General features: G+C 43.3%; 1 protein-coding gene across 28 annotated transcripts in view; it reads left to right on the top strand.

Annotated features, from left to right (window-relative positions):
• LOC112925517 (nuclear body protein SP140-like protein) overlaps window positions 1-16,865 on the top strand; it is a 65,326-nt gene extending 48,461 nt beyond the window's left edge. For 17 of the 28 annotated variants that reach the window (XM_072719241.1, XM_072719237.1, XM_072719238.1 and 14 more), the window contains 11 exons: window positions 944-1,009; window positions 2,296-2,376; window positions 5,418-5,525; window positions 7,393-7,535; window positions 8,685-8,732; window positions 11,700-11,741; window positions 13,967-14,082; window positions 14,790-14,895; window positions 15,201-15,278; window positions 15,482-15,625; window positions 16,408-16,865. In XM_072719241.1, the coding sequence (XP_072575342.1) occupies window positions 944-1,009; window positions 2,296-2,376; window positions 5,418-5,525; window positions 7,393-7,535; window positions 8,685-8,732; window positions 11,700-11,741; window positions 13,967-14,082; window positions 14,790-14,895; window positions 15,201-15,278; window positions 15,482-15,625; window positions 16,408-16,515 (1,040 nt within the window). In that variant the 3' untranslated portion in view covers window positions 16,516-16,865. The remainder of the gene's footprint in view (window positions 1-943; window positions 1,010-2,295; window positions 2,377-5,417; window positions 5,526-7,392; window positions 7,536-8,684; window positions 8,733-11,699; window positions 11,742-13,966; window positions 14,083-14,789; window positions 14,896-15,200; window positions 15,279-15,481; window positions 15,626-16,407) is intronic. The other 11 variants (XM_072719250.1, XM_072719247.1, XM_072719248.1 and 8 more) reach the window with 1 other exon arrangement.
• Window positions 16,866-24,831: the final 7,966 nt, after the last annotated feature.

Raw genomic sequence — 24,831 nt, 5'->3', positions numbered from 1 at the left:
AGTTGACCCACCTCCGAGTGGAATGGGGATCCAAGTGGGAGTTGTAAGGCCTCCCTCCATGGTCTTCACTCTTAGCAGTAAAAATCTAGTAGCTGGCTATTTTTATTTCACAACAGTGATAAGATACGATCTCTACTTAACCCAGTGCCAATGGTCTTTCCCACTCTTATATGTTCATATCATTCACAAGAAAGCAAAGTAGAACACATAACCTGCTGTAGTTCCTTTAAGCCCTCCAGGAACTCCAGGCACTAGATGGCACAGAAGTGGGAGGATTTGTGACACAAGTGCAAGTACAGAGATTGTTTTAAGTCTCCGCATCAAAGCTGAGAGGGCCTCCCAACCTCCAGCATGGCATATTATCCATGACACTATCCAGCTCTGAGGAGTGTGTCTCCTCATGGCATATTTGAACTGGAAGACACCTGAAGAGGAAATGTGTTGACATATACCCACAACAATTATCATTCAGGCTAAGGCACCAGCAGGAATTTATTTTTGTGTATGTGTGTCATGTTTTGTTTTGTTTTGTTTTTTATTTTTAAAAAATATTTTATTAATTAATTTATTTGAGAGAGAGCAAGTGAGTGAGAGAGAGAGAGCACAAGCAGAGAGAGGGGCAGAGAGAGAAGCAGATTCCCTGATGAGCATGGAACCTGACGTAGGCTTCGATCCCATGAACAACCTGAGCCCAAAGCAGACACCTAACCGACCGAGCCTCCCAGGCACCCCTGTTTTTTACTTTTCAAAGGAAAGTCATCTTCTGTAATCTCCCAGGTCTGTGTGGAGTAAAGCATAACTCTGCAATCAGCGTCACACTGCTGCACTGGTAAAGAATTTTGTCCTGTCCTGGTCTAAGAAAGTATTTGAAAACTAGCATATATGGCTTTAAAAATTATATTTATAGCTCTGAATAATTAACTTTATTTTCTTTTGCTTGAAGGAAGAAAGAAAGGCCATGCCTGGACAAGAATTAAAAGGAAATATCAGAGAAAGTTACATCAAAAAGGTAAGCGCTTGAGTGTAAGGCCCTGCTTACTGTCCCCCTGCAGGCCTGAGGGCTCCCAAGGGCTCTGACCGTTTCCTAGTGGCTGTTCCACAAGGACATAAGCTAAGATGCTGTAACAAAGAGGCCTGAAAACGCGGTGGCTTCCCAAAATGGCTTAGTTCTCAACACAGAATGACCCAGAGATAAATGATTTGGGGAGACACTGCTGTCCTCAATATGTGGCTTCTCTGCTGGGTCAAGAAATGTGTATTAATTGGGTAAGATGTTCCAAAGAAAGCCAAATGCAAAAAGCAGATTGCATGTGCAGGGACTTATGCATGTATGCACATGGCAAATAACCAAAAACATATTTGTACAAATGTGTTTTTAGGTATCTATAAATTCTTATCTGTACATACTTATAGAGAAAGACACAGGTAAATGGAAAAATCAATAGATATTCATCAATAAACATATAGGTCATTGGAATGTAGGTGATATTTATATTTTTATTTGTGTTTTTTAAGTGTATGTGTGTACACTGAAAAATATTAAACACGTTCAGATTTTGCAATGAAAAGGTATTGTTTGAATAGTAAAATATACAGAGACAAAAGCCTATGGGAATATTTTTGAACAATGATAGCTCTCTCTAGAATATTGCTGTTTCATATAATTTTTATTTTCTAAATTTCCAGTAGTACATACACGTATTACTTCTAGTCGGACCCTTGAAACCATGTTTATTTCAGGAGTGGTTTAAAGAGTTCATTCCTTCTAGACAATGAAAGCTAGACCTCATTTTCCACATGATTATCAATTTTGCAACAGATCCATATAATGAGGTTTTAGAGTCCAATTAAAATGATTAATTTTCACCAACCTATATATCTTATGTTCTTGTCAATTTACATGGCTACCCTGTTGGGTACAATTGTGTACAATTTTGCTTGGAAAGAAAAAAGTGGTAGCATCTATTTTAAGAATATTTATTTTCAAAATACCAAATTTTTGGATTTAATCATGATATTATTTTCATTTAGGTGTCTGTGTACATAGATAAATTCTAAACCACTTCTTTCCAAAGTACAATGACATCTTATATGTAATTTAAAAGTCTTCCCTCCTAAAAGTGGAGCATGCTCTGGACACCTGCTTGAGATCCCTTGCCATTAATGTGCTTTCTTGTCTGAGTGAATAGAGAAAGGAGGTTCAGAATTGAATATGGTGTGCACTCACTTGCTTTTTGGTCTGTCATGTCAACTGTTATTTTGTCCAACTCGGTATCTCCCCTTGCTTATCCCTAGACAGCAGCAACACTGCTGGCCAGTTGGTCTCCAGGGGGAAAAAGGTGAAAATGCGTCTGCAAGAACTTGCCAAGATCAAGAGTAAGATAAACTTTGTGCCACTTCCACTTGGCCCTGTGGGTCAATATGAATTTTGCTAAGGTTTTGAGGAACATAGATCTTCCTTAATTTTTTACCAGCCAAAGTTACCTGTCAATTTGAGAGCTGCGAAATCTAAAAAGTAAACCCATTTTGAGCCAGGGTTATAAATTGTTTGCATTTATATCATAGTTTTTGTCTGCCCAGAACTTAAAATCCTTTTCTGAGTTTTATCTACTTTTTGTGGAAATTTCTTTACCTTGCACCAATGGTTTATTAAAATGGCCAGATTTGGTAAATTATAAGTAGAAAACAAGTTCATTTCTTCACTGCCCTTTCAAATCTACCTTCTGGATGAGTTTTTCCTGTCTTGGGCTTGCCTCATAGTTTTCCTGTTCTCTTGTCACAAGAGTGTAAGTCTCTCTTCAATAATCGAGTGTCCTTTCTGGACTAGTGTTAAACCTTCAATATTTTCTCCATTTCAAAGCACCTTTCTTCCTTCAGCCTGGGAAAATCTTGATGTGGACCACCCGTAGTGGGGATGTGGCATGGTCAGACTCCTCTCACATTCTCTCTTGCCTCCACCTACACTTAAGAGCTGCTGGTTTGGGACCCTCCAGGATTAGGGAAGATGGATGAGAGAGGAGAGATAAGAATATGGAAGTGTCTCATTTGACAGATGTAGCTCTGAGATGCCACTGGGAATGGAGGGTATACCATCGCTACTTCTTTTCTCCATAAGATGCATAACTCCATAGTGTGGTCTGACACCACTGCTTAACTTCCTTGGAGAGAAATGTAGCCATTCTTCTACTGCCTGGATATAAGTGATGGGCTGGCATGACCTGTTCTACCGATATTTTGTGTGGTCACATGCGTGGTTTGGTGCATTGCCTTATGTGTGGAGTCTTTGAAATTAGAGTGACCAGCTCACTTTGGTTTGTCCAGGACATTACCAGTTTTTCCACTGGAAATCCTGCATCCAGGGAAACCCCTTAGTCCTAGGTGCACTGGGACAGTTGGTTACCCTCCTTGGCACTTAGTGAATTGTTCCCAATTATTGAAACTTTTACTAAAATTTTGGGAAAATAGGAAAGAATGTAAAATTCTGTCACACTTATTACTATTAGAGAGCAATTAATATCAAGCATGAAAAAATTTTAAAATAACCTTAAATTATATTCTGACTGCTATATTAGAGTTCATAGTGGGGGATTCGGTGTTATTAAGTGGGTATTAGAACCTGGGGACACAAAAATTAGTTAAATCTTGTCTTATTTAGTCGCTCTATTTTCAAAGTAAAACATGATGGTGTTGTATTATGAATTAGCTGGGGTTTTAAAAAATATGTTATTTATTTATTCATGAGAGACACAGAGAGAGAGGCAGAGACACAGGCAGAGGGAGAAGCAGGCTCCGTGCAGGAAGCCCGACATGGGACTCGATCCCAGGTCTCCAGGATCACACCCTGGGCTGAAGGTGGCACAAAACCGCTGAGCCACCTGGGCTGCCCTCTTGTTTGTTTCTTTGACTAATTGTGGGACTATAAAAATTAAATATAAGATAAGCCTATGATTATCTATCTAATTCTTGGTATCTTAAGACTAGGGATTATATATTTTTCTTTATCCATGAGACAGGCTTTGGGGAAGCTATATTAAAATGGAAATCTTAGAAAGCACTAATACATGCAATGCAACTGCATGTCTGTGATTGTGATTTTCTTTTTCTTTTCTTTTTTTTTTTTTCAGGGAAAAAGAGAGGCTATTTACTCCTATTTACTTAACTCATAGTGATAGAACCCCATGGATAAGAGCCTGGCCAAGGGTTAAAGAAGAAAAAGAGAATAAATTTCAATAACTAAACAGCTAATTTCCTGTGCTTTCCTGTTTTCTGTGATTTTAGTAATAAACCCACTTCCCTAATTGCTTTACAGCTTTACTAACTGTTGAGAGATGTGTATAATTTAGGTCATTTTCAAAATATGTCAGGGAGAGAAACAAGATAATCTCACAAACAAGTAACTTGGTGACCAGACCTTATGGGCCAGGAGAATGATTCTGTCTTCCCTGAACTGATAGCTTTTGAGCTGGAAATTGTTGCCATGTAACCTACATTATTTAGCTAATCGTCCTTTTGCTATGTAGAGAGTCACAAATTGCACACCACAGGTAGCCTAGAGTGGTTGTCAGTAGTCTTTGTCTTTCTCTACTTTTGATTGTGTGGGCTTGAGCCTGTCACTTGGTCACAGAGCAAGAGAGCAAATTAAGCCAATCATTCTCAGTCCATCACAGTTCTGATGGTCTACCCGGTTCAACACTGGACCATGGAGAGCTCCCCCTCCTCCCATCATGGCTCTAAAATCTCAGCTGGAAGGGTGGCATCAGCTATACAACCTCCTTGAGTTCATTTAAATACCTTTCATCCCTACTTCTGTGGAGTCAGGTCTCCAGCTACCTCTCCTCATACAATGTGCAGATTATTTTAGAGTTCCCTGAGCTCCTCTTTTAGCTATGGAGAAAGTTGATGTGGGGTGGGGGGATATATAGCAAAGCAGAGAAGAATAGAAGGCAGACATAATCTCCATGAGGGTACCCCATCATTCATTCCCCTCTCTCTGCTCAGTTAGTCAGATCTCAATTAGGGAGACATAAGTACAATCTCTCACTTTGCCTGTGGCTACCTAACTGCAGTGAAATAGTGTGGCTGGAGATCTCCCTTCAGAATGTGGCAGCTGTTGTGTGTTTCATTGTCATATAAGAACCAGCGAGGCTGACTAGATTGGGAGTAAGGAAGTTTTATTGAGGCTTGATTTCTCCATAAAAGCATTCCATTTTGTGTGGGATTTGAAGGGTAAGAGAGAGGTAGACATTCTGTAGTTATGTATCAAAAATGTCACTTGGAAGAAAGACTCTGACTCTAGAGATTTGTGGAGTAGACTCCCCTAAGCACCTCAATATCTCTATAGGAACAAAATCCACAAGGTTGCAGAGAGGCATGTGCATTTGTAAAATGAGGCAGAATGAGGAAATCGTCTCTTTCAGGGTCAAGAAGAAGACGCAAAGACGATAGGGTGAATTTTCACTCTCAAGTACTTCCTGTAACCTGTGGTGAGGTGAAGGGGATGTTATATAAGAAGAAACTGAAACAAGGTGAGTTCCATGGTCTCCTCTGATTTGCAGTATGGAATTACTCATGTGAATTATACAGCATTTAAGGAATTGAAGGAAGGAGGAAGGGATCCCTAAGATGATATTTTTACATTTTCGGAAATTATACATATTAGGTGCTCACTCCCACATGGAAGTGTCCATGGAGATGCTCAAAGAACCAAAGAAAAGTGAATCAGAAATAAAAGGGAAGAGGCCCTCAGCCTCCACCTTCATATCCTCTTTTCTGTATAGATGATCACCACCAGGGTAGAGTGCTGGATGTGGTGAGAAGACCACAGAATTTAGAATTGGAGAGACTGAGCCCCAGCTGCAACTCTGCCAAGAGGGACTGATTCATCTGACTAGAGAGTGGGACCTTTCTGAGCTTGAAGTTTCTTATCTAGAAAAAGGATGATAATTAAAAACCTGCCTCACAGTTACACTGTGAGGAATTAATTTACTTAATCTATGTAAAATACTTCAACAGCTTAGCTGAGGTATAATCACATATCACACAGTCCACCCCTCAGAGTGTACAATTCATTGTTGAGTTTTGTTTGCATTTTCCCAGGATTGTTCAGCCATCACCACAATCTAGTCTTAGAATATTTGTTTCTATCCCCCACTAAAGCAAACACCATGTCTATTTGGAGTCAGTAGCATTCCCAGCTCATCCCCGTGCCCAGCCCTAAGCAGCCACTAATCTATTTTCTGCTTAATTAATTGGCTTATTCTAGGTATTTCACATAAATGAAATTATAAAATGTGCCTTTTTATGACTGGGCTCTTTCACTTAGCATGATATTTTCAAGGTTCATCCATGTAATAGAATATATTAGTGCTTCTTCTTCTTTTTTTTTTTTTTTTTTTTTTTTTTGCCAAGTAATATATTTCATGGTGTCAATACATCATATACATCATTCATTCATCTGTTTGGGTTGTTTCCACTCTTGGGCTATTATGCATAATTCTGTTTTGAATATTCATGTATGAGTTTTTGTGTGTGTGTGAACAAATATTTTCAATTCTTTTAGTTATATACCCAGGAGTGGAATTGCTGGTTCATATGGTAAATCTATATTTAACTTCCCAAGAAAGCACCAAAATATTTTTCACAGTGGATGCACTATTTTATATTCCCACCAGCAATGTCTGAGGGCCCCAATTTTTCAACCTCCTTGTCAATACTTGTTACTGTCTGATTTTTTTATTATGACCATCCTAGTGGTTATGAAGTGGTATCTCATTGTGGTTTTGATTTATGTTTCTCCAATGACTGAGAAATGCTGTTTAGCATAAGATTATCTTTCATGCATAGCTTAATTTTCCACTGGGTAACATTTCATGATTATTTTTAATGTCAGGTATCCACAATTTCAGGGATGGGGAAAACTCTGCTTAATAATGCTATTACACTGTATAAAAAATGTAATAAAGGCTAGATGTTGGATAATAACAATTCTAAGTTCATTCTCAAGTTGAAGTTCTATCTTCACCTTGCCCCAGGAGCCATTGGAGATTCTGGACCATTCCCTGTCCCCAGCAAATTGAGACCCTCTCATGCTTCAGACTGACTTGCTTTTCCTTTGTAGATGATTTTGAAATATTTTTAAAAGATTGATTTAATAATTATCACCTTTCTGTTGCACAAAGTTTTAAAGAAATGTTGCCACAAGGCAGGAAATCTACTTTGAGGGGACTTATAGTCTAGATTTGGGGATTCTAAAGGCTGAAAACAAGAGGCTAGACTCTCCTGCTAAAAATCTTGAGCTCAAATTGGGTGGCTCCAGATGCATTGTGGTGGGAGCCCATCATCTGTGTTCTGAAGACTAAGAAGGCTCAGGCTCAACTTACCTTGGTCTTACAGGAGTCTTGGTGAGATGTATACAGAGTGAGGATGGAAATTGGTTCACCCCCAGGGAATTTGAAGTCAAAGGAGGCCACGCAAGATCAAAGAACTGGAAGCTGAGCGTTCGCTGTGGTGGGATGCCCCTACGATGGCTGATAGAGGTATTGCAAGGACTGAAGCAGATGTGACTTTCCTTGTGTATGGTCATTATTTGCTCACCAAGTTTTTGTTGAGTTATGGCTAAAAACCTGATGCCCCTGAGTTTATCTGCTGACCCAGGGAGAGATGCATCACATTCATAACTTTCCTAATATGTCACACATTGATGTTGTAAAGGAAGCTCTGTGTAGATAGAGGTTGGAGCTTGGAGGAGGGAGAAGCCATTGTGACTCAGGTGCATGCAGACTACATCCTGCACTGAAAGAAGACAGTCTACATTCAGACAAATGGAAAGAGGATACTCCAGAGAAAGAATGGCATAAAATCCAGAACCATAGCTAAAGTAGCTCTGTGGGTTGAAGTAGACCAGTTGTGTGTGATAAGGTGTGATCCATCAATTGGGGTTGTTTATGGAGGGATTTAGTATCAGCCTAAGGAGTTTAAACTCATAATAGAGACAATGAAAAATCAGTGGTCTTCTGAGTGTTCAATGACATATTTAAAACAATATTTTAGATGATTATGAGGGCTTGAAGTGATTTTAGTGTCTTTCAGCCCAAAAATATCTATACTCGGCTTGCACTGCTCATCTCAAATATCTCCCCTCTCTGAATATTTTGAGCACCTGGCCCTGGTTACCCCTTCCCTGGTCTCTGTGAGCCCACTACTAAGACCCTTCTTATATTGTTTTATATTTATCTTTCCATGCATTCCCTTTTTCTCTCTAGATACTTCTAGGGGTTGTCTATCTTTGTATGCCCAAAATTGTCCACAATGTCTGATACCCAGTACACATGGGATAAGTGTGTGTTGATTAAACAGCCCTGGTGTGTGGACTTAGCATAAGTGACATTGGTGGGAATAGAAAGGAAGTGGTAGATGTCAAAGAGATTACGAAGGAAAACCTCTCAAAACTTAGGAAAAAATGCACAAGAAAAAAGAAAAAAGTATTTGAAATGCTTGAAATTCTACCATTGATTGAATTCTAGAACTACAGATGAGGAGAGGGAGATGGTTTCTCATTTAGTCACCCTGGCTTTGAGCTGACAGTGGTACACCCAAGTAGAAATATATGGGAAGAGGCTGGAAATGCCAGACTCACAAAATAGAAACATAGGCTAGCCACAAACTTGGATCTTTTTATCTTTCAGAAAGAACTTCTACCTAATCCTCCAAGAAAATATTTCAGGAAAAGAAAGGTGATTATTATGTCACTTTTTATAAGTTCTTATCACATAACTGATGTTATATGTACAATTATTTATAGTTATAAATTGGGTAATTATAATTATGCTTCCTCCACCCTTCCCTCCTTTTTTGGGAGGCATGTGACTTCAGGGTTGCCACTTTGAACATTATGCCATATAAAAGGCAAGATCTTTGAATGGTAAATCATTTAAGGTAGAGACTATAAGGAACCATCAAAACAGACCTCATATATGTGCTTTAACTGTAGATGCAGATGTTGTAAGGGTGTCAAAGTTGTAGAAGCAAACATGATTATGCAATACATAAAAACACTTCATAATAAGGTGATATAGGGTTGGGGCACCTGAGTGGCTCAGTTGGTTAAACATCTGAGTCTTGATTTCAGTTCAGGTCATGATCAACCCTGGGATCAACCCCCGCATCAAGCTCTCCACTCAGCAGATAGTCTGCTTGTCTCCTTCTCCCTCTGCCTTTTCCCCAGCTTGCTCTCTCTCTCTCTCTCTCTCTCTCTCTCTCTCAAATGAATAAATAAAACTTAAAAAAATAAGGTGATATAGGGTCATCTTCAACTCAAATCCAGATTTTTAAAATCATTGTTACTACTGTCTAACTTTAATGAAATCTTTTTTTTAATTATTTTTTTATTGGAGTTCAATTTGCCAACATATAGCATATCACCCAGTGCTCATCCCGTCAAGTGCCCCTGTGTGACAGGCACTGAGGGGGGCACTTTAATGAAGTCTGATAGTGATTTCATTAAGTGATTCAGACAACTCCACTCTAGTAGATAGTCTATTCTGAGACATTTATGAAGCCAAACCATTTCATGAGTTAGGCAACAAAAGGTGTATTTTATTTTCTGGTCCATTTCAAAGATGAACCTTTTCATCTTTCATTTAAATGTACACTCAGACATGTTGAATTTTTTTTGGGGGGGGTGGAATTATTTGCCCTTCATGAGGATGGTGCTGTTGGGAAGGAAGTTCTTGGGAGATCTATGTATCATATGGGGTGGGGGGGAAGCTCTGAAAAATTGTTTACTTTGATGCTACCCTTTCAGCTACATCAGAAGCAGCTGTACAGACCTCCTTTCTATCTAAGAAAATAATTTCTCCCTCTACAGAAGAAGCCTTTGTAGACAACAAAGAGGTTAAGTGCAGTGTAGATTCAAGACAAGGTGATGGATTTTCGAAGATTGGGTATGAATAAGAACTTGAGAAAGAGGGGAAGAAGAGAAGTGTCATTCTTATATATTTAAAATAGGACTGGCCATCCAAGACATTCATAGACTTCTAAAATAGGCCATGCATAACTGGTCGATGAGACTTCATCTTCCCCTGGGAATGAAATTATCTGATGTTCTGGATCTTTTGAACTCTTAGTCCTTGGGACATTACATCCACTGGATTTCCTAAAGGGAAACTATTATTTCATCTATTTAGTATCTTAAAGACTAGCATTTGATCATTCCCCAAGTGTGAAGAGTTACTTAGTTAGGTGTGCCTGGCTGACTCGGTAGAGCATGTGACTCTTGATCTCTGGAATGTGAGTTAAAGCCCCGTGTTGGTCATAGAGTTTACTTAAAAAATAAAATAAAAATAAAATTTAAAAAATAGGATAAAATAGTTACTCCGTTAGATTACCCTTGTGAGTTGGCAACTTCTTAACAACAGGATCTACCCTTATCTGTGGGTGGTAACACTTTTCAGCAACAAGCCTCAGCTGCGTCTATATTTTGTGTTTCTCCATGAGCTCCCCAAAATGACAGATCTTAAAATCCATTCTTACCCCCATGGGTCCTCTGTGCTTCTCAGAACCTCTTTTGCTGATGGGCCCCCTTGGCTTCTGGAAACTTCAGTATCACTCTTGATACCACATGATAGTTTATTGGCTCCTGACAGGGGCCACTAATATCATCCGGTGACAGTTGTTGTGTTGTAAAATAATATATTCCTCCTTTATATTCTATGCTAATATTTCTTAAGCGATAGCAAGTAATCTCTTTTCCTAAGCTATGGAATACTCATTTTTTTTTACTCATTCAACATATAATTTTCAAGCCCACACTAAATGCCCAGTGGCCATTAAAGATTATTGAAACAATATTCCTGACCTCAGGGATTGTTTCAACCTCAAATTCTAACATGGAAGTTTAACTAATGGGTAAGGGTGGGGGATTTTAGGTCACCCTGAGAGATAGGCAATGAGATGATCACTTCTCAGGTCATTATCTCATGGATCACACTTGTCTATGACTACTCTGCCCTGGGCAGGAGATAAAAGCTACATTACAAAGGGAAGGGGGCCAGGTCATTCTACTGAATATGCAAAAGCATTGTAAGTTTAGTGAGTGATAATCAATTACCTCTGAAAAGTCGTCTAGCTAATATCTTTTTGGGAGGAGAGAGGAGGGTGACCTCTGGAGGAAAAGCTGCAGGACTGGGGATGTTGGGCACATTTTATTTTGGGGGCTGTGCCCTAAGAGGACCGCAAAAGGCAATGGAATTCTCTGGGACATTTCCCCCGATTCCAGAACTCTGGGCTCTGTGATCACTGAGGGCTGTTGGTGATGAGTTCTTAACCTGATTCTCTCATTGCACCTCCTCCTGATGGGATGATACTTTCTAATGTAGAGAAAAATGCCTGAGGAACCTTCAAAGTAAGAGAACCAGTGGAGTTTCTCCAACTCCCATCTGTGGAAACCAGAGCCAGACTCTTTGCATGGCTTCACAAAAGCCTACCTTGGGTCAGAAATCCAGGAAATTAAACTTGCACTGGGCCAAACAGTGGTATTTTGGTCCTTTTTATTCTCCAAGTAGATATATAGGTCCATAAAACCAAGTATGAAATAATGGGTAGACTGTGGCTTGGATTCCTCCACAGATGGCCATTAAATAAGCGATGGATGCAATCCTTGTATTTAATATTGTCATTCAATCTTTCTCTCTTTTCAACAGACAATACCAAAGGCTCACAACAACACCTTAGTTGACCCTTATGTAAGTACTACACCTCTAACCCGAGAATAATCCAGGCCTTGTCCCTCCATGCACTATCTGTGTCATTGCTGTGTTTCCCTGAAATGTGCTCACACTCAATTGGAACATGTCACTGTGTGCGAGGAGCAGAGAACAGCAGACGCATCACTCACACCAGGAAGGTGGTTCTGGAGCTGATGTTTCTGCATGAAAACATCCTTTGAACAAAACATACTTGTTCAGGGAAACCTTCCTGTTTCCTCATTTCACCTTGAAAGTGAGTGTGGGAGGCAGAGCTCTAAACCACTAGGGTCTAGAAGCAGGACTTGAAGGGGTAATAGCCAGAGCTGGCCTGCAAACGAGGGGTAAGGAGCAAATTTGAGAGAATGGTATTTTTTAAAGGGCAATAGGATAAGAAAGGAAAATCCTAAACATCCACTCCAAGGTGTGGGCAGCGCTAAGATCTGCAGAAGAAACAGGCTCGGCTAAGCTGGTGAGTCTGGGGGCCGGATCCTGTTGTGAGTCCTGCAGAGGAATACATGTAGAGCAAGGTTAGGTCCTTAATGGAAGTCAAGTATCCAGTCTTAAGGGAGCCATCAGCATGCTAAAATGGTGAGGACAGAAACCATCACCACACGGTCAATCACATAGTGGTCCCACATGGCTGCCAGCTATAATCATGGTCTATCAAAATTTAGCACTTTCTACACTAAATCATACTTTGGTGCCTTTCATTGCATCAAAATAGACATTTGAAGTACAGTCACCTTTGCACAACACCAGGAGGAAGCACTCATAGAGTTTATCAGGCAGTAATACTGACACAGGACATCCCCCAGTAGAGGGGTAGTCAGATAGTTTTATGTGAACTTCACCTTCAGAGCAATCCCCCAACAAGATATCCACATGGATTTTGACCCTTGGCCAACTGAGGAAGTCTTCAGTCTTCTAAACAACTCTTGAATCCAGTGTTTGTGTGGCTTGAGATGGATACAGACCCTCACCCCTGTTCATAATCTTTCCAGGGGTAGATATTATGCACCAATTCAAAACTAATAATATCCCCATGCCTAATAACTGGGTTAAATTTCAATTTGGGTTGATTCAACGCTGAATCACCTGAGAATCTTAGAAAACTAACATTGCCTGGATTCCACTCTATAGGATATTCTGATTTAATCAGTCTAGACTACATCTTGGACATTAGGATTGTTTAAAAGTCCCAAGTGATTCTGATACAAAATTACCCATTTTATGAGTTAAAGAAGAATACCAATGGCTGTGCTCACCCAGACTAATTGACTCAGTATCCCTGGTATTGGGACCAGGACATTAGTATTTTATACTCTGCCTGGATGATTTTTTTTTTTTTTTTTGCCTGGATGATTTTAATATGCAGCTGGACTAAGAAACAAAGAGCTGTATCTGTTAAAATATATATATATATGTATGTATAGGGAGATTCCTAAACATTGGTTATATTTGTTATTTCTTTGTCCTTCTGGGGAGAGGGATCATTTCTTGCAGATTGATGATAGTAATCTAAGAGTGTCTGCACTGATGAGAAGAAAAATGGTCCCACAGCTCCATGCTAGAGCAGTCTCAGCCCCAGTTGGAGGTGTCCTTGAGGATCCCCGGGAATACTGAATGGGAGTATTTGGCTAGACGTTTGTTGGGGTGAACACTTCCTCATACGTGGCCATTTTTAAAAATAAAAGAAATAGCCAGAATCCAATTCATCCAATACAATTATTTTCACCTGAAGGCCCAAAACAAGACTCAAAATAATTTATGAGTGTCTTTTCATCTTTTATCCCTTTCCACATTAAGGAGTTTATCCCTTCTTATTAAATTCCCAATATTTCGCCTTTCTGTGAGTCTATATCTCTGTTATGGTATAGGTAAGTGCACTTAACACTTTGTTTCGGGACTTTGTTTTACCTGCAAGGTAATAATATTATTCGGATTCCTATAAAGTCATCTTCTTATTTGCTACTAGTCTTTCTGTATTAGAATCTCTGGTTTTATAGGGAGAACTTTTCTCGTATGATACACAGACCCCTCCTCCTGAGCATCATTGAGGATGGTGATTTCTTCTGAAGTCTCCACTCCATGCTGTTCCTTCATACCTCGGAGAAGTATAGACGTGTCTGTGCAGGTTCACACAAAAGCAGTGAATTCTAGATTCCCATAGCGGTGGCCTGCTAGGGTCTCCCTGGGGATGTGAACATTGTCTCGCCTTTTAGCTGGGAAACTCTGACGAGTGTGAGACATGCCGGGACGGAGGAGAGCTGTTCTGCTGTGATACTTGTTCGAGATCTTTTCATGAGGACTGTCACATCCCACCTGTGGAAACTGAGAGGTTTGTGAGATGATGTCACCCCCACTCCAATTAGGAACCCTTCCCCCTGCCATAGCAGCTCCCCCTGTGGAGTTCCTACTTCCGTCCAGGCAGAGAAAGAACAGGGCCAGATGTATGAGGTCCAGCTGTATGATCCAGAGAGCTGGTTAAAGACACTGACAGCATGAGGGAATGCTGTTCTTTGCTCTTCTCTGGGATGCCGAAGCTGGTAGCTGGGTCCCTTGCCGATATACTGCTACTGTCCCTTCAAGTTTTCCAGCCCAGACCTCTGTTCACAGAGGTGGGGACACCAGTTGTTTGTGTTCTGCACTTTTTCAGAAAAAGCAGGAAACATGGCCTGCTTCGTGCATCTTACCACAGGCTCAATGAGCTGATAGAGACCAGGGTCCCCAAGGGTTAAGACCCATTTTTGACCCTTGGGTGTGGTGGGCAGGGCTCTTTGTGCTCCTAGCAGCTCCAGTGAGAAAAAGAGAGCCCATCACTCCCCTGTCACCGCCCTCCATGCACCAAGTCCCCTGTTGCCACCCTCAATAGGAGGAGGGTCATGGGTTCAGGCCCTACATGTGCATCTTGGAGACTCTGGGAGGTGTCTCCTTCATCTCCCAGCTGTGTCCATTGGCCATGCTTGAAAGGAGGACAGTGGCAGCTCTAGGAACAGGGGTTGTTTCCAGGGGCCTTGCCCTTGCTCACTTATGCCCAACCTCTAGGAGCCCGTGGAGCTGCACCTTCTGCAGGATAGAGTCTTTGGGAAGGCAGCAGTGTCACAGGGAGTCTGAGGTCCTTGAGAGGCAGATGCAGCCCGAGGAGCAGCTGGTGAGTTGGGTGTCAACCGTAAGTCTTCCTTACCCCTAATATGTGAGAAGACCAACAGACAAGTGTTGAAAGGAAGGGCACCCTGAGGGAGCCCGCTCATCCAAGCCATGTCTCTATCATGCTGAAGTCATCCCAGAACTGGATTGTGAGAAAAACTAATTTAGTTATTACATGTCTGTTTCCAAGAACCAAACATGTTTGGGGGAACTTCTGGAACACCAGTGTGAGTCATGCCTCTGCCTGGGCATGTGTATGGGCTCAATGTCTCCAAACTTCCTTTAATCCACAGCCTTCTTCTTTTGCAGAAATGTGAGTTCATTCTCTTGAGGGTCTATTGCCATTCAGAGAGCTCCTTTTTTTCGAAGATTCCATATTATTATTATGTAAGTAACAACAACCAGTCATGATCACAGGCCACTGTGACATTCCCTGCCCTTCACTCAGGCACCGGGGGGATTTGTGATCTGAATCCCATGGGAGGGAGATCATGTGCCACCTTGTATCTCTGCTGGATTTGGGGAAATCCACAGGAGGCGGACATTGAACTATGCCAGTAACTCTCCCATTAATATTTTTTTCTTACCAGATTAAAGAGGTTTCTCAAAACATAAAGGAACCCATGTGGTTGGACAAAATCAAAAAGAAGCTAAATAAACAGGGTTACCACCAAGTAGAGGGGTTTGTGCGGGACATGCGGCTCATCTTTCACAACCACAGGATGTCTTACAAGGTAAAGGGCTCTCCCTGTTTTTATTTCATTTTCTTTTCTTTGAGTAACTCTGCCTTCATATTCTGGTGCCTGGAAAATTTTACATTTCCTTCACCCTATGACAAGCCCACACAAGAAAGTGTTCTGGAAGGGAGTGAGTTTTCCAATTCAGCATGTAAGCTCACCATGGCAGAGTAACAGTGAGTCAGAAGGAGTTCCTGCAACCAGAACCCCAGGCCCCTGATAGTTCTTTTCCCTGTTCCAAGGCCACAGGTACCCACAGAGAAGAGTGGAGTCCCACCTGTTCCAAACCCAAGGAGAGAATTGCATCTTAAAGTTATATCACCCTTCTTATCTTTCCCCAGATAAACTCATTGGAACCTTGTAGAAGCCCCAATTTTGGATTCCTTTGCATGTGAATGGAGCATGTAGTTTACAGGGGTCACCAGAAAGAGCTAGAAGTGGGGGTGGGGGAAGGAGATGGCTGATTGTAGTTAGATTGGGCTCTTTCATGGTTGCAGAGAACATAGAAGACTTTTCTAGGTCTCCCTAAAATAAACAACCCAAACCAAACAAGTCAGAGTCCCAAATATAGCAATGATTTCCCATTTCTGTCTACTTAATGAGAAGTAATTGTGCATTTAGGAAATAGCAGTTACTCTTAACTGCATGAATTTTTTAGTGTCACCTGATTAATGTAACTTAGGTGTTTAAGACAAGGTCTTCAACCTTCTTGATTACAAGGTGTCTAATAACACTGACAATGAGGATTGTTATTTTTGTCTTTATGATTTATTTTTCAGTACAATGACTTTGGCCTAATGGGACTTAGACTGGAGGCTGAATTTGAAAGGAAACTCAAGGAAGTGTTTGCTATTGAAGAAACAAATGAGAGCAGTTCACTGGCGTAGTGGAGGCTATTGGTACTCTGGAAAATCCCCTTTTGGGGCAGAATTTTCATCCCCTAGCTGCTGTGAGGATTGGCTGTTGCTGCCAACCCCTCCCCAACATATCACCTTCTACCAATGCCAGCTTCACCTGGAGATTATACCTCTTGGGCCTGGGTGCTGGCCCCTAGTCCCAAGGATGGACCAGCATGTGGTGTGTGATTCATGTTCCTACACTCCCAAGATCAAGCTGGAGCCAGTCTCCAGCTGGGACCACATCCATGCTTGGCTTTTCCCACCACACGATCCTGCTTCCCTCGTCCCTCTTCTCTTGAAAAAATCCTCATAATAAATCACTTACTTAAGAGACTTTATCTCAGGCTCTGCTTCCAAGGAACGCAACTTCAGGTAATGGTCCTAGCAAGCAGGCCTTAAGAATGCGGTTCTGATGTTGGATCACTGCCTAGCCAGATGGTGACAAACAGAATGCTGAGAGTCCCTGTGGTGTTATAACAGTGCCATTGCCAAAACTTTCACCTGTAGGAAACTGGCCAAGCTATAGGGCAAGAGTCCTACCAGCTGATATGACTGCCTGACATTTACAAAAGGAGAAATAGTAACTATAAGAACTGTGGATTTTGATGGCAATTGCTAAGTGTCACTAATATGTTGAAAAGATTAAATGACAGGCTTAAGACTATTAATCACCACCTAAACATAGAGATCCTCATACCTGCAACTGGAAAGCAGACAGTAAGGAAGGCCTGGCCTGAATTTTAAGGATGACAGAACATCAGAGAAGATGGAATTCTAAGCTCAAAATGGTCTCTTATGCCAAAGTTAGGGCTTTGAAGGGATTGAAGCCCTGAAACTCAGAAAGAGGCTCTCTAGGTAGATGTACATGAGAACTCTGAACTCCAGATCCCCCTGAATCCACTGGGCCTGCAGAAAAGGACTCCTTCCCCTTATTTGGAGGCAGACCCTAGCACCCCACTTCTTGCCTGAATAAGGACTATGCCAAGTAGCCTCAGCATGCCCTGACTAGGAATGTCCTATGTGGGTCGGCTAGGTGAAGAGAGGGTTTTTAGTCCAATGGCACTGTAGGACTGGCTAACATGTACGAGCAGGTGCTAGGGGATTATGTCTGGAAGTGGATCCTAAATGAAGAAAGGGGAATGTGAAATGGAAGAGGAGAATTGTTGATAAGGGTGCACTCTCCTGTGCCATAGAACTTAGTTAGCTTGACAAGGGCCAAAGGTGATGGTTCTGATATGTTTCTGGGTGGCTTTTAGAGGCTTGCTAGAAGCCAGGGTACACACTAGACAACCAGTAGAGATACTGGACACATTGGTTCAGATTATGAAAAGGGGGAATCTAAAAACCTAGTGAAATGGACATGGCTCTACTCTCTATAGCTGGAAAACCCATCCTTCAGATGACTGTTCCTGGAGGCCTCAGAGATGCTAACTTAACATGGTGATAAAGAACACACGGCTAAGAAGGCAAGATGACATAACTTATGGAATGGACAGCAAGATTAAAATGACAGCCAGATGTCTCTAGAGACAGGTAATAGGACATGGTGTTCTTATAGGTAAGACAGATGGGCAGCCAACAAGGATATCACTTCATATATACCCTCAAAAGCGATTAAAAACAAATGATCTGATAGCTGAGTTCAGCTGCCCCAAAGAAAAACCAAAATCATTTGCCCAGTTTCCAGTCAATTCTTGGACCCAAAACCTGCTGATAGAAATGAGGGCAGGTCTCATAAAAAGAACTCTGCAAGTGTACCTATAGTGATTTCCTCAGCTCCTCACCAAAAAGACCAATGGTCTTTTATTCTAAAACCATATGTCAGAGAAAGGAAAATACATAGATCTTTCAAAGATTGTTGAACACAGCATCTTATTTGATGTTACTCTAGGGATGCAAAACACTGTCATGGTCCTTGTTTGAGTGGAGACTATGGAAGTCAGGAAATATCCATGTTACAATGGGTCCACCCAATCCTTGAAGCCACCCCAGTTCTTGACTGGGACACACATGACAGTTGGATGAAGTAGTTCATTAACCTATAAAATACTCTGTGAAATAATAATGACTGTTTTAAGAAGAGCCAGCGGAAAGCCATGAAACTGAAATTTCCCATGGTGAAATAGTCAAAAGCAACATCATATTCCTGGGCTGGGAAATGATTGAGATTAGTGCCACCTGTAAAGACTTCAAGGCTTGTACAGTGGTTGTACCCTCATCACCCTTCCATTTGGTCTGACCTCTGCCGAAACTATTTGGTTCAAGGCTGCTAGAAATGTAATCAAGGGGCACCTGGGTGGCCCAGTCAGTTAAGCATCTGACCCTTGATTTTGGCTTGGGTCTTGATCTCAGGGTCATGGGATCCAGTCCCAAGTTGGGCTCTGTGCTCAGCATGGAGTCTGCTTGCACTTCTCTCTCCCTCTGCCCCTCCCTGCCTGCACACACACACACACACACACACACACACACACACTCTAAAAAGAAAAAAGAAAAATGGAAAAGAGCTGTAATTAAGTAGTAGCACCAATTACAGCTGCTGTACAAGATATGGTATCCTCATTAGTGCAGAGTAGCGTGGCCTACAGTATATGCTATGCAACCGTTAATATGGAAAATGTGCTTTTAAAATATCCAGTAGGAAATAGGATAAGAAGTAGTTCATGGCCACATGAACTTGACAGCAGTACACATTTAGTCTTGCCCCAGGACTGTGTGAATTCTGTTACAACATAGCCTGAAGGAACCTGTCTGCCTGGTCACTACAATGCAGTACATTAGTCCACTGTATCAATGACTGTATTCATCAGGACTCTCCCGAGAAACAGAACCAATTGTTCTGGAAGCAGAACCATATATTTATGGGCATTGGGATTTATTATGCAGAATTGGCTTATGTCATTATGGATGCAGAGCATCTCCACAATATGCAATCGGCAAGCAAGAGACCCAGTAAAGATGAGGTGTAATTCCAGCCCAAGCCTGAAGGCCCAAGAACCAGAGGAACAGATGGTGTAAATCCCAGTTCAAAAGAGTAGGAAATCCAAGAGAAAAAGTAAAGTAAATCCAAGCTCAACTAAGCAGGCAGGAAGAGAATGAATTTCCCTCTCTCCTCTTTTTGTTCTACCCAAGTCTGTAACAGTGTGGCTCGTGCCCACCTGCATGGGGAGGCCAATGTACTTTACTCAGTCCGCTGATTAAAATGCTGAACTTATCCAGAAACATCCTCAACGACATGCCCAGAAATAATGTTTAAACAGGGCACCCCATGGTCCAGTTAAGTTGACGCATAAAAGTAACCATCATGGTGACAGTTTGTTAATTAGATCTGAGGAGCAGGAAGTGTTGAGTGTTCTGAAAGCCTCATTGAGTCACACGTTTTCCAGATGGTGAGAGATAAGCCCTACCCAGAACTCAGATACATGCCATTTAGGTAAGTTTTTAGGGGTTCAATGGTCAGGGGCGTATCAGGATATCCTCTCCAAAGCTCAAGCTATTATATCTTTCTTCTTCTTCTTCTTCTTCTTCTTCTTCTTCTTCTTCTTCTTCTTCTCCTTCTCCTTCTCCTTCTTCCTTCTCCTCCTTCTTCTTCTTCTTCTTCTTCTTCTTCTTCTTCTTCTTCATCTTGCATCTTCTATTACCAACAAGCCCAATGCTTGGTAGTCCTCTCCAAGTCAGGAGAATAATCATGGTTGCCAATTTGATGAAAATTATCCAAGGTTTTGTAATAGGGTGGGGTAGGGAGAGGGAGGACAAGCTGGGAGGGAGGCAGTGGTTATACCATCTTAATAATAAAATGTGTTCTAATCAATATTTTTCACTTAATACTATATAATGAGTGCAGTTACATGTCGGGAAATAGGATTATATATCATTCCTCCTGTAGCTTTTATTTTATTAAGCCTCAATTGCAGTTGGCTCATGTTGGTTATTCTTGGTGCTGTGAACGGGTACTAACTTGTAATGAGAGACTGCAGAGCCTAGTGTTTGAGAGCTCAGACTGTGTTCTCGAAGCCAGCCCGGGAGGTGGAATCCGAGCTCCTCACCAGTGGCTTTGCGTCCCTGGGCATGTTACTTACCTCCTCTAGGTACTAATTCCATCTGTAAAATGGAGAAATTAGCACAGAGTTCACTAGATCATGAGCATTAATGAGTTCATATTTGCTGTGCTCCTTGGAAGTACCTGAAAATAGTAAGTAAATAGAACCCACAAACATCCTTGTATCAGTTAGGGCTCTTTGCCAGCCAGACTAGCTTTACCTAGGTTAAACAAAGACACTCTCTGCACAGACACCCAAGGGCTCATGAAAGGGCAGGAAGCCTGGGCACAGAGCCTGCAAATGGCCCCAGAAGCAGGGCGGGCAACAGAGCAGCTCCAGGAACTGAGCACCAGAACCAACTCAGCCATCTTGTCAAGGAGCCACCCCAGGATGAATGTTTTCCATTTATTAAAAAAAAAAAAAAAAAAAAAAAAAAAAAGACTCTTTGGTAACTTCTCTAGAAAGTCCAAAGAAGCATCTGGCTGGTCTGGCTTCTTGCTGGGCTGGGGGAGGGGGTGCCCAACATTGAGCAGCTGTTCTTCTGCTCCTGCGCACAAAGGGGAGATATCATCTACCCAGAGGAAATTTGGTGCTGTTAGGAAAGCAGGGGAAGAGGCTTGGTGACCAAGGAAATGAAGTCTGACCCATGGACTCTCCACAGTAGCCCTGGTGTCTAACAGAGGGTGGGGCAGCACCATGCCAGTCAGGGGGGCCCAGGTCCCAGAACCTAATGCTTGAAGAGAAGGTGTCTACTCAACACCCCTCCCCTCAACCAGACAGCCAGAGCACTAAGCCTGTCACCCTGTCAGTCCAGTTTATCTGGACTCAGTTGTGGGCTGTTGGCTGATATGCTGGGGAGCTCCACCGTGGCCTCACAGTGGGTCACATGCCTGTGTCCCTGTGTCCCTGGGAGCTGCAGGAAGACCTGGTGCTCCTGAGGTCCTGAGGCTCTTGAGAAGGACCCCTCAGCCTGAGCTTCCCAGGGCAGCTCTGCTGGGCTCACCCCCTGCTCCGCTGTGCTGAGAGGAGACAGGGGGGTTCTCCAGCACTCTCTATGTGAACCAGGTGAGGAGGCTTCACAGGGCCCGAGATTAGGGCCCAGGGACTGACCCACCTGGCTGGGTTTCCTATCAGGCCAAATGCTCACTCATACATACCCAGCTGGGGGCTTTTTCTTTCCTAGTGTGTGCATGGGGAATTCGTTCAGCAGGCAAGCAGAGGGAGGGCTGTGACCCCAATTCCTTGGAAAGACAAGGCTACATAAGTAGGTCTTTTGAAACAAAAACAAGCTTCCTCCCTTAACAAAGAAAAAATAGTCTTAGGCTTCTAGGCAACAATATACATGTCTTATCTGCATAGGTTTGTGAGTATTAACTCCAACAGAAATTCTAGAATAATCCATGTTTGTCCCCCAGGCATATTATTTGCTCTGTCATTTTGTTTACTGAACAAGCCCACCCTGAGTGGGTGAGCATTTGTGTTCCCGTGGGCGCAGACGTACAAGTGTGCATAGTTCTGGCTGCATCTCCTCTGACAAAGGAGCGTTTGCTGTTTGATGCACACTAGCATCTCTCTCCTTTGGGTGGGCAGGGGGCTCAGGGGCATCTCCAGAAGCAGGGCTGGTCTGCTGCTTAGGACTGAGGATGGGGAGCTCTGCTTTAGACCTGCAGGCATGAGCTCCTACCCAACCAGCTTCTTACAGAAAATAACTAGAAACTTTGAACAAAAGTCAAAGAACAATTGCCTGAGGCCTCTGAAAAGTAAACCAAAGCAGGCTGACTTTGGAGGGAAGACAAAACTCAAGAGGAAACAGCTGATGTAAGACGTTTACTGTTTATTACGACCTGGCCCTGAGAGGAGGGCATGCCAGTCTTGCATGGAGAGACCAAAACTTTGGTAGAAAGCCTACCTTCCCTCTGGTCAGCAAAGCCAGGGAAGCAGCCCAGGGCCACTAAGCTTTCTGGGTAGCGAGGGGGAAATGCTAGAAAGGAGAAAGTCACAGAGAGGAACCTCTAGTTCTGTGTCTAAACCCTCCCCCAAATTGCTGGCTGATGCCTGGCACTAAGTGAAAGCAGTCTGAACTGGTCTGAGCTGTGCCCGAGGAGGCAGGGTGTGAAGTCTGAGCCTGGCCGTGTGAGTGAACCGCTAAGACAAATTAGGCATGTTCTGATTCCGCAAGAGGTGCCAACTAGCTGCCTATTTAGTAAACCTAGACCCATCCTGGACTGTGCCGAACAATAATCAGATACTTATCCAACCTTCAGCTGGCACTGCTGCTCAGATCCACGGGCCTGAGATTTTTCATCTGACCTGAAACCACTTATTCCTACATTCCATCAAGTCTAGGACTCTTCCCTCCCAAAATGTATTAGATCTTCAGCCACATCCTACCAGAACTGCTGGGAGGTAGGGAGGACCATGCTCCATCCCACGCCCTCTGAGGGCCCGTCCACAGCTGCCTGTGTTTGGATGGGAAGGAAGATGCAGGCCCCCAGCCTTGAGGTCTCAGGAGCACAGGTCCTAGCTATGAAATGGCCCCAGCTTCTGGCTTGTCTGGTGTCTGTGACCACTTCCCAGGGGCTCGGAGAACAGTGATGGAGCCTGTGGCAGATGCACTCTGCACACCCTTAGACATGCCTGCTCTTAGAAGTTTTTGCAAAATCTTGTGTCACTGCCTGTGGCCTCAAGTGTCATATAGGAGATGGCCAAGGCCTTGACTTTGCGTCTACTCAGGAAATACAAGATAGCCCCTGGATTCCTACACTGTATCTTTGTCTGATGGCAAGTGGTAAACCCAGACCCCCCCCCCCCCCCCCCCCCCCCCCCCCCCGCTCAAGCACCCTTGAAGGCGAAGACACAATTTCCAATACTGGGCTCTTGCAGGCACGGCTCATGGAAACCATCGTTGTCCTTATGACTTAGCCTGGGATCTAGGTTCTTGGATATACATGAGGCCCTCATTCACCCTGGCTCCACATTCAGGAGGCTGAAATCCCCCAACCCCCTGAATTATTCATGGGAGGGAGTACCACAGACTATTGATAGAATGCCTGGAAAAGGCAGAGGGGTCTCCTTTCTCTACAGAGGGGAGGGTGTCACCTACTAGACTTAGCCCACTGGCCATTCTCAAAAGGCGGGAGAAGTTGCAGAAAGGCCATCCGACCTTCAGAGAATGTTCCCTGTATTCCCTTTATACCCCAGGATAAGGGACCAGAGTCAAATAAGAGAGGAGAATTTTCAACATCAGTGTCATTGTCTTTGAGGCATGACAACTATGCTGGTTGTGGTCTTGCTCAGAAACCACTGTACCAGGAGACCCCAGAGGCCACTTGCTCCTGAAACAATGTGGCAGTTCTGCAACCTACCTGCTCCTGACAAACTTTGGTCTAAGGTGAGACATATGATGGCCAGCAGGGCCTGGTGGAGAGCTTCAGGGCCTATGTGTTCCCCGGGGCCACTTTAGGACCTGGCCAGCCCCACGTGGTCCTTGTGTACTAGTGTGCTGGATCCTCTGGGGTTTCCTGAGCCCAGTACACATGCCCCAGGCAGGGGAAAAGCACAGGACGTGGCCCTGGGGGAGCACTCACTAGTCTCTAGTGGGGTTTCCCCTGGGGGACCATGAAGCTGATGGTTGGCCAGGCCAACGTCACCCTCGGTGAGGGACTTTCTCAGCTCTGGGCACAGGTGCCCTGGGAGTGCCCAAGGCTTCTAGCCAGGGCTCCTGATGGTAAGGCGGGCTCCCTTCCCCTTACCTCCCTTCCAGATGATGGTCAGCAGGCGGCCACTAGACTTTTCTGTCCAGGCCACCAGCTTGTTTGCGTGTGCACGAACTGCCAAGGTTCAGAACCCGATGCTTTCGTGTAGAAAGAAATCAGGGCCTTGCTACCGCTCATTTCAGGGGTTAACTAGTTACAAGAAGGATTTTCGGTTTCAGTTTCCCGAAGGCCACAGAAGCCAGCTCTAGGGAGGCTGTAATACCAAGCACGATCACAAGAGGGGAGTGCAGACCTTCGGAAGGTGGCCCCGACGCCTTTCTCTAGAGGCCTGGTGGTTCTGGGTGTCACTCCCCACAACCCTCACCCCTTAACCATTTCCTCCTCAGATGCTCTTCCCAGCCCCCTCTCTGAGGATTCACTCCCTTCCCTAGAGAAATCTTCCCACCTGCACCCCCAGCAATCCCCGTGGCTTGGTCCAGATTTTGCTGCTGTGGGGAGTCCAAGGCTTGGCCACCACCTGCCTAGTCCCTGAGGTTCTGCTTCATGGGAGA

Source organism: Vulpes vulpes, chromosome 9 (assembly GCF_048418805.1).
Source record: "Vulpes vulpes isolate BD-2025 chromosome 9, VulVul3, whole genome shotgun sequence".
Classification (NCBI taxonomy): domain Eukaryota; kingdom Metazoa; phylum Chordata; class Mammalia; order Carnivora; family Canidae; genus Vulpes; species Vulpes vulpes.
Note: the sequence above shows the minus strand (reverse complement) of the source record. Positions and strands in the feature narration are given on the sequence as shown.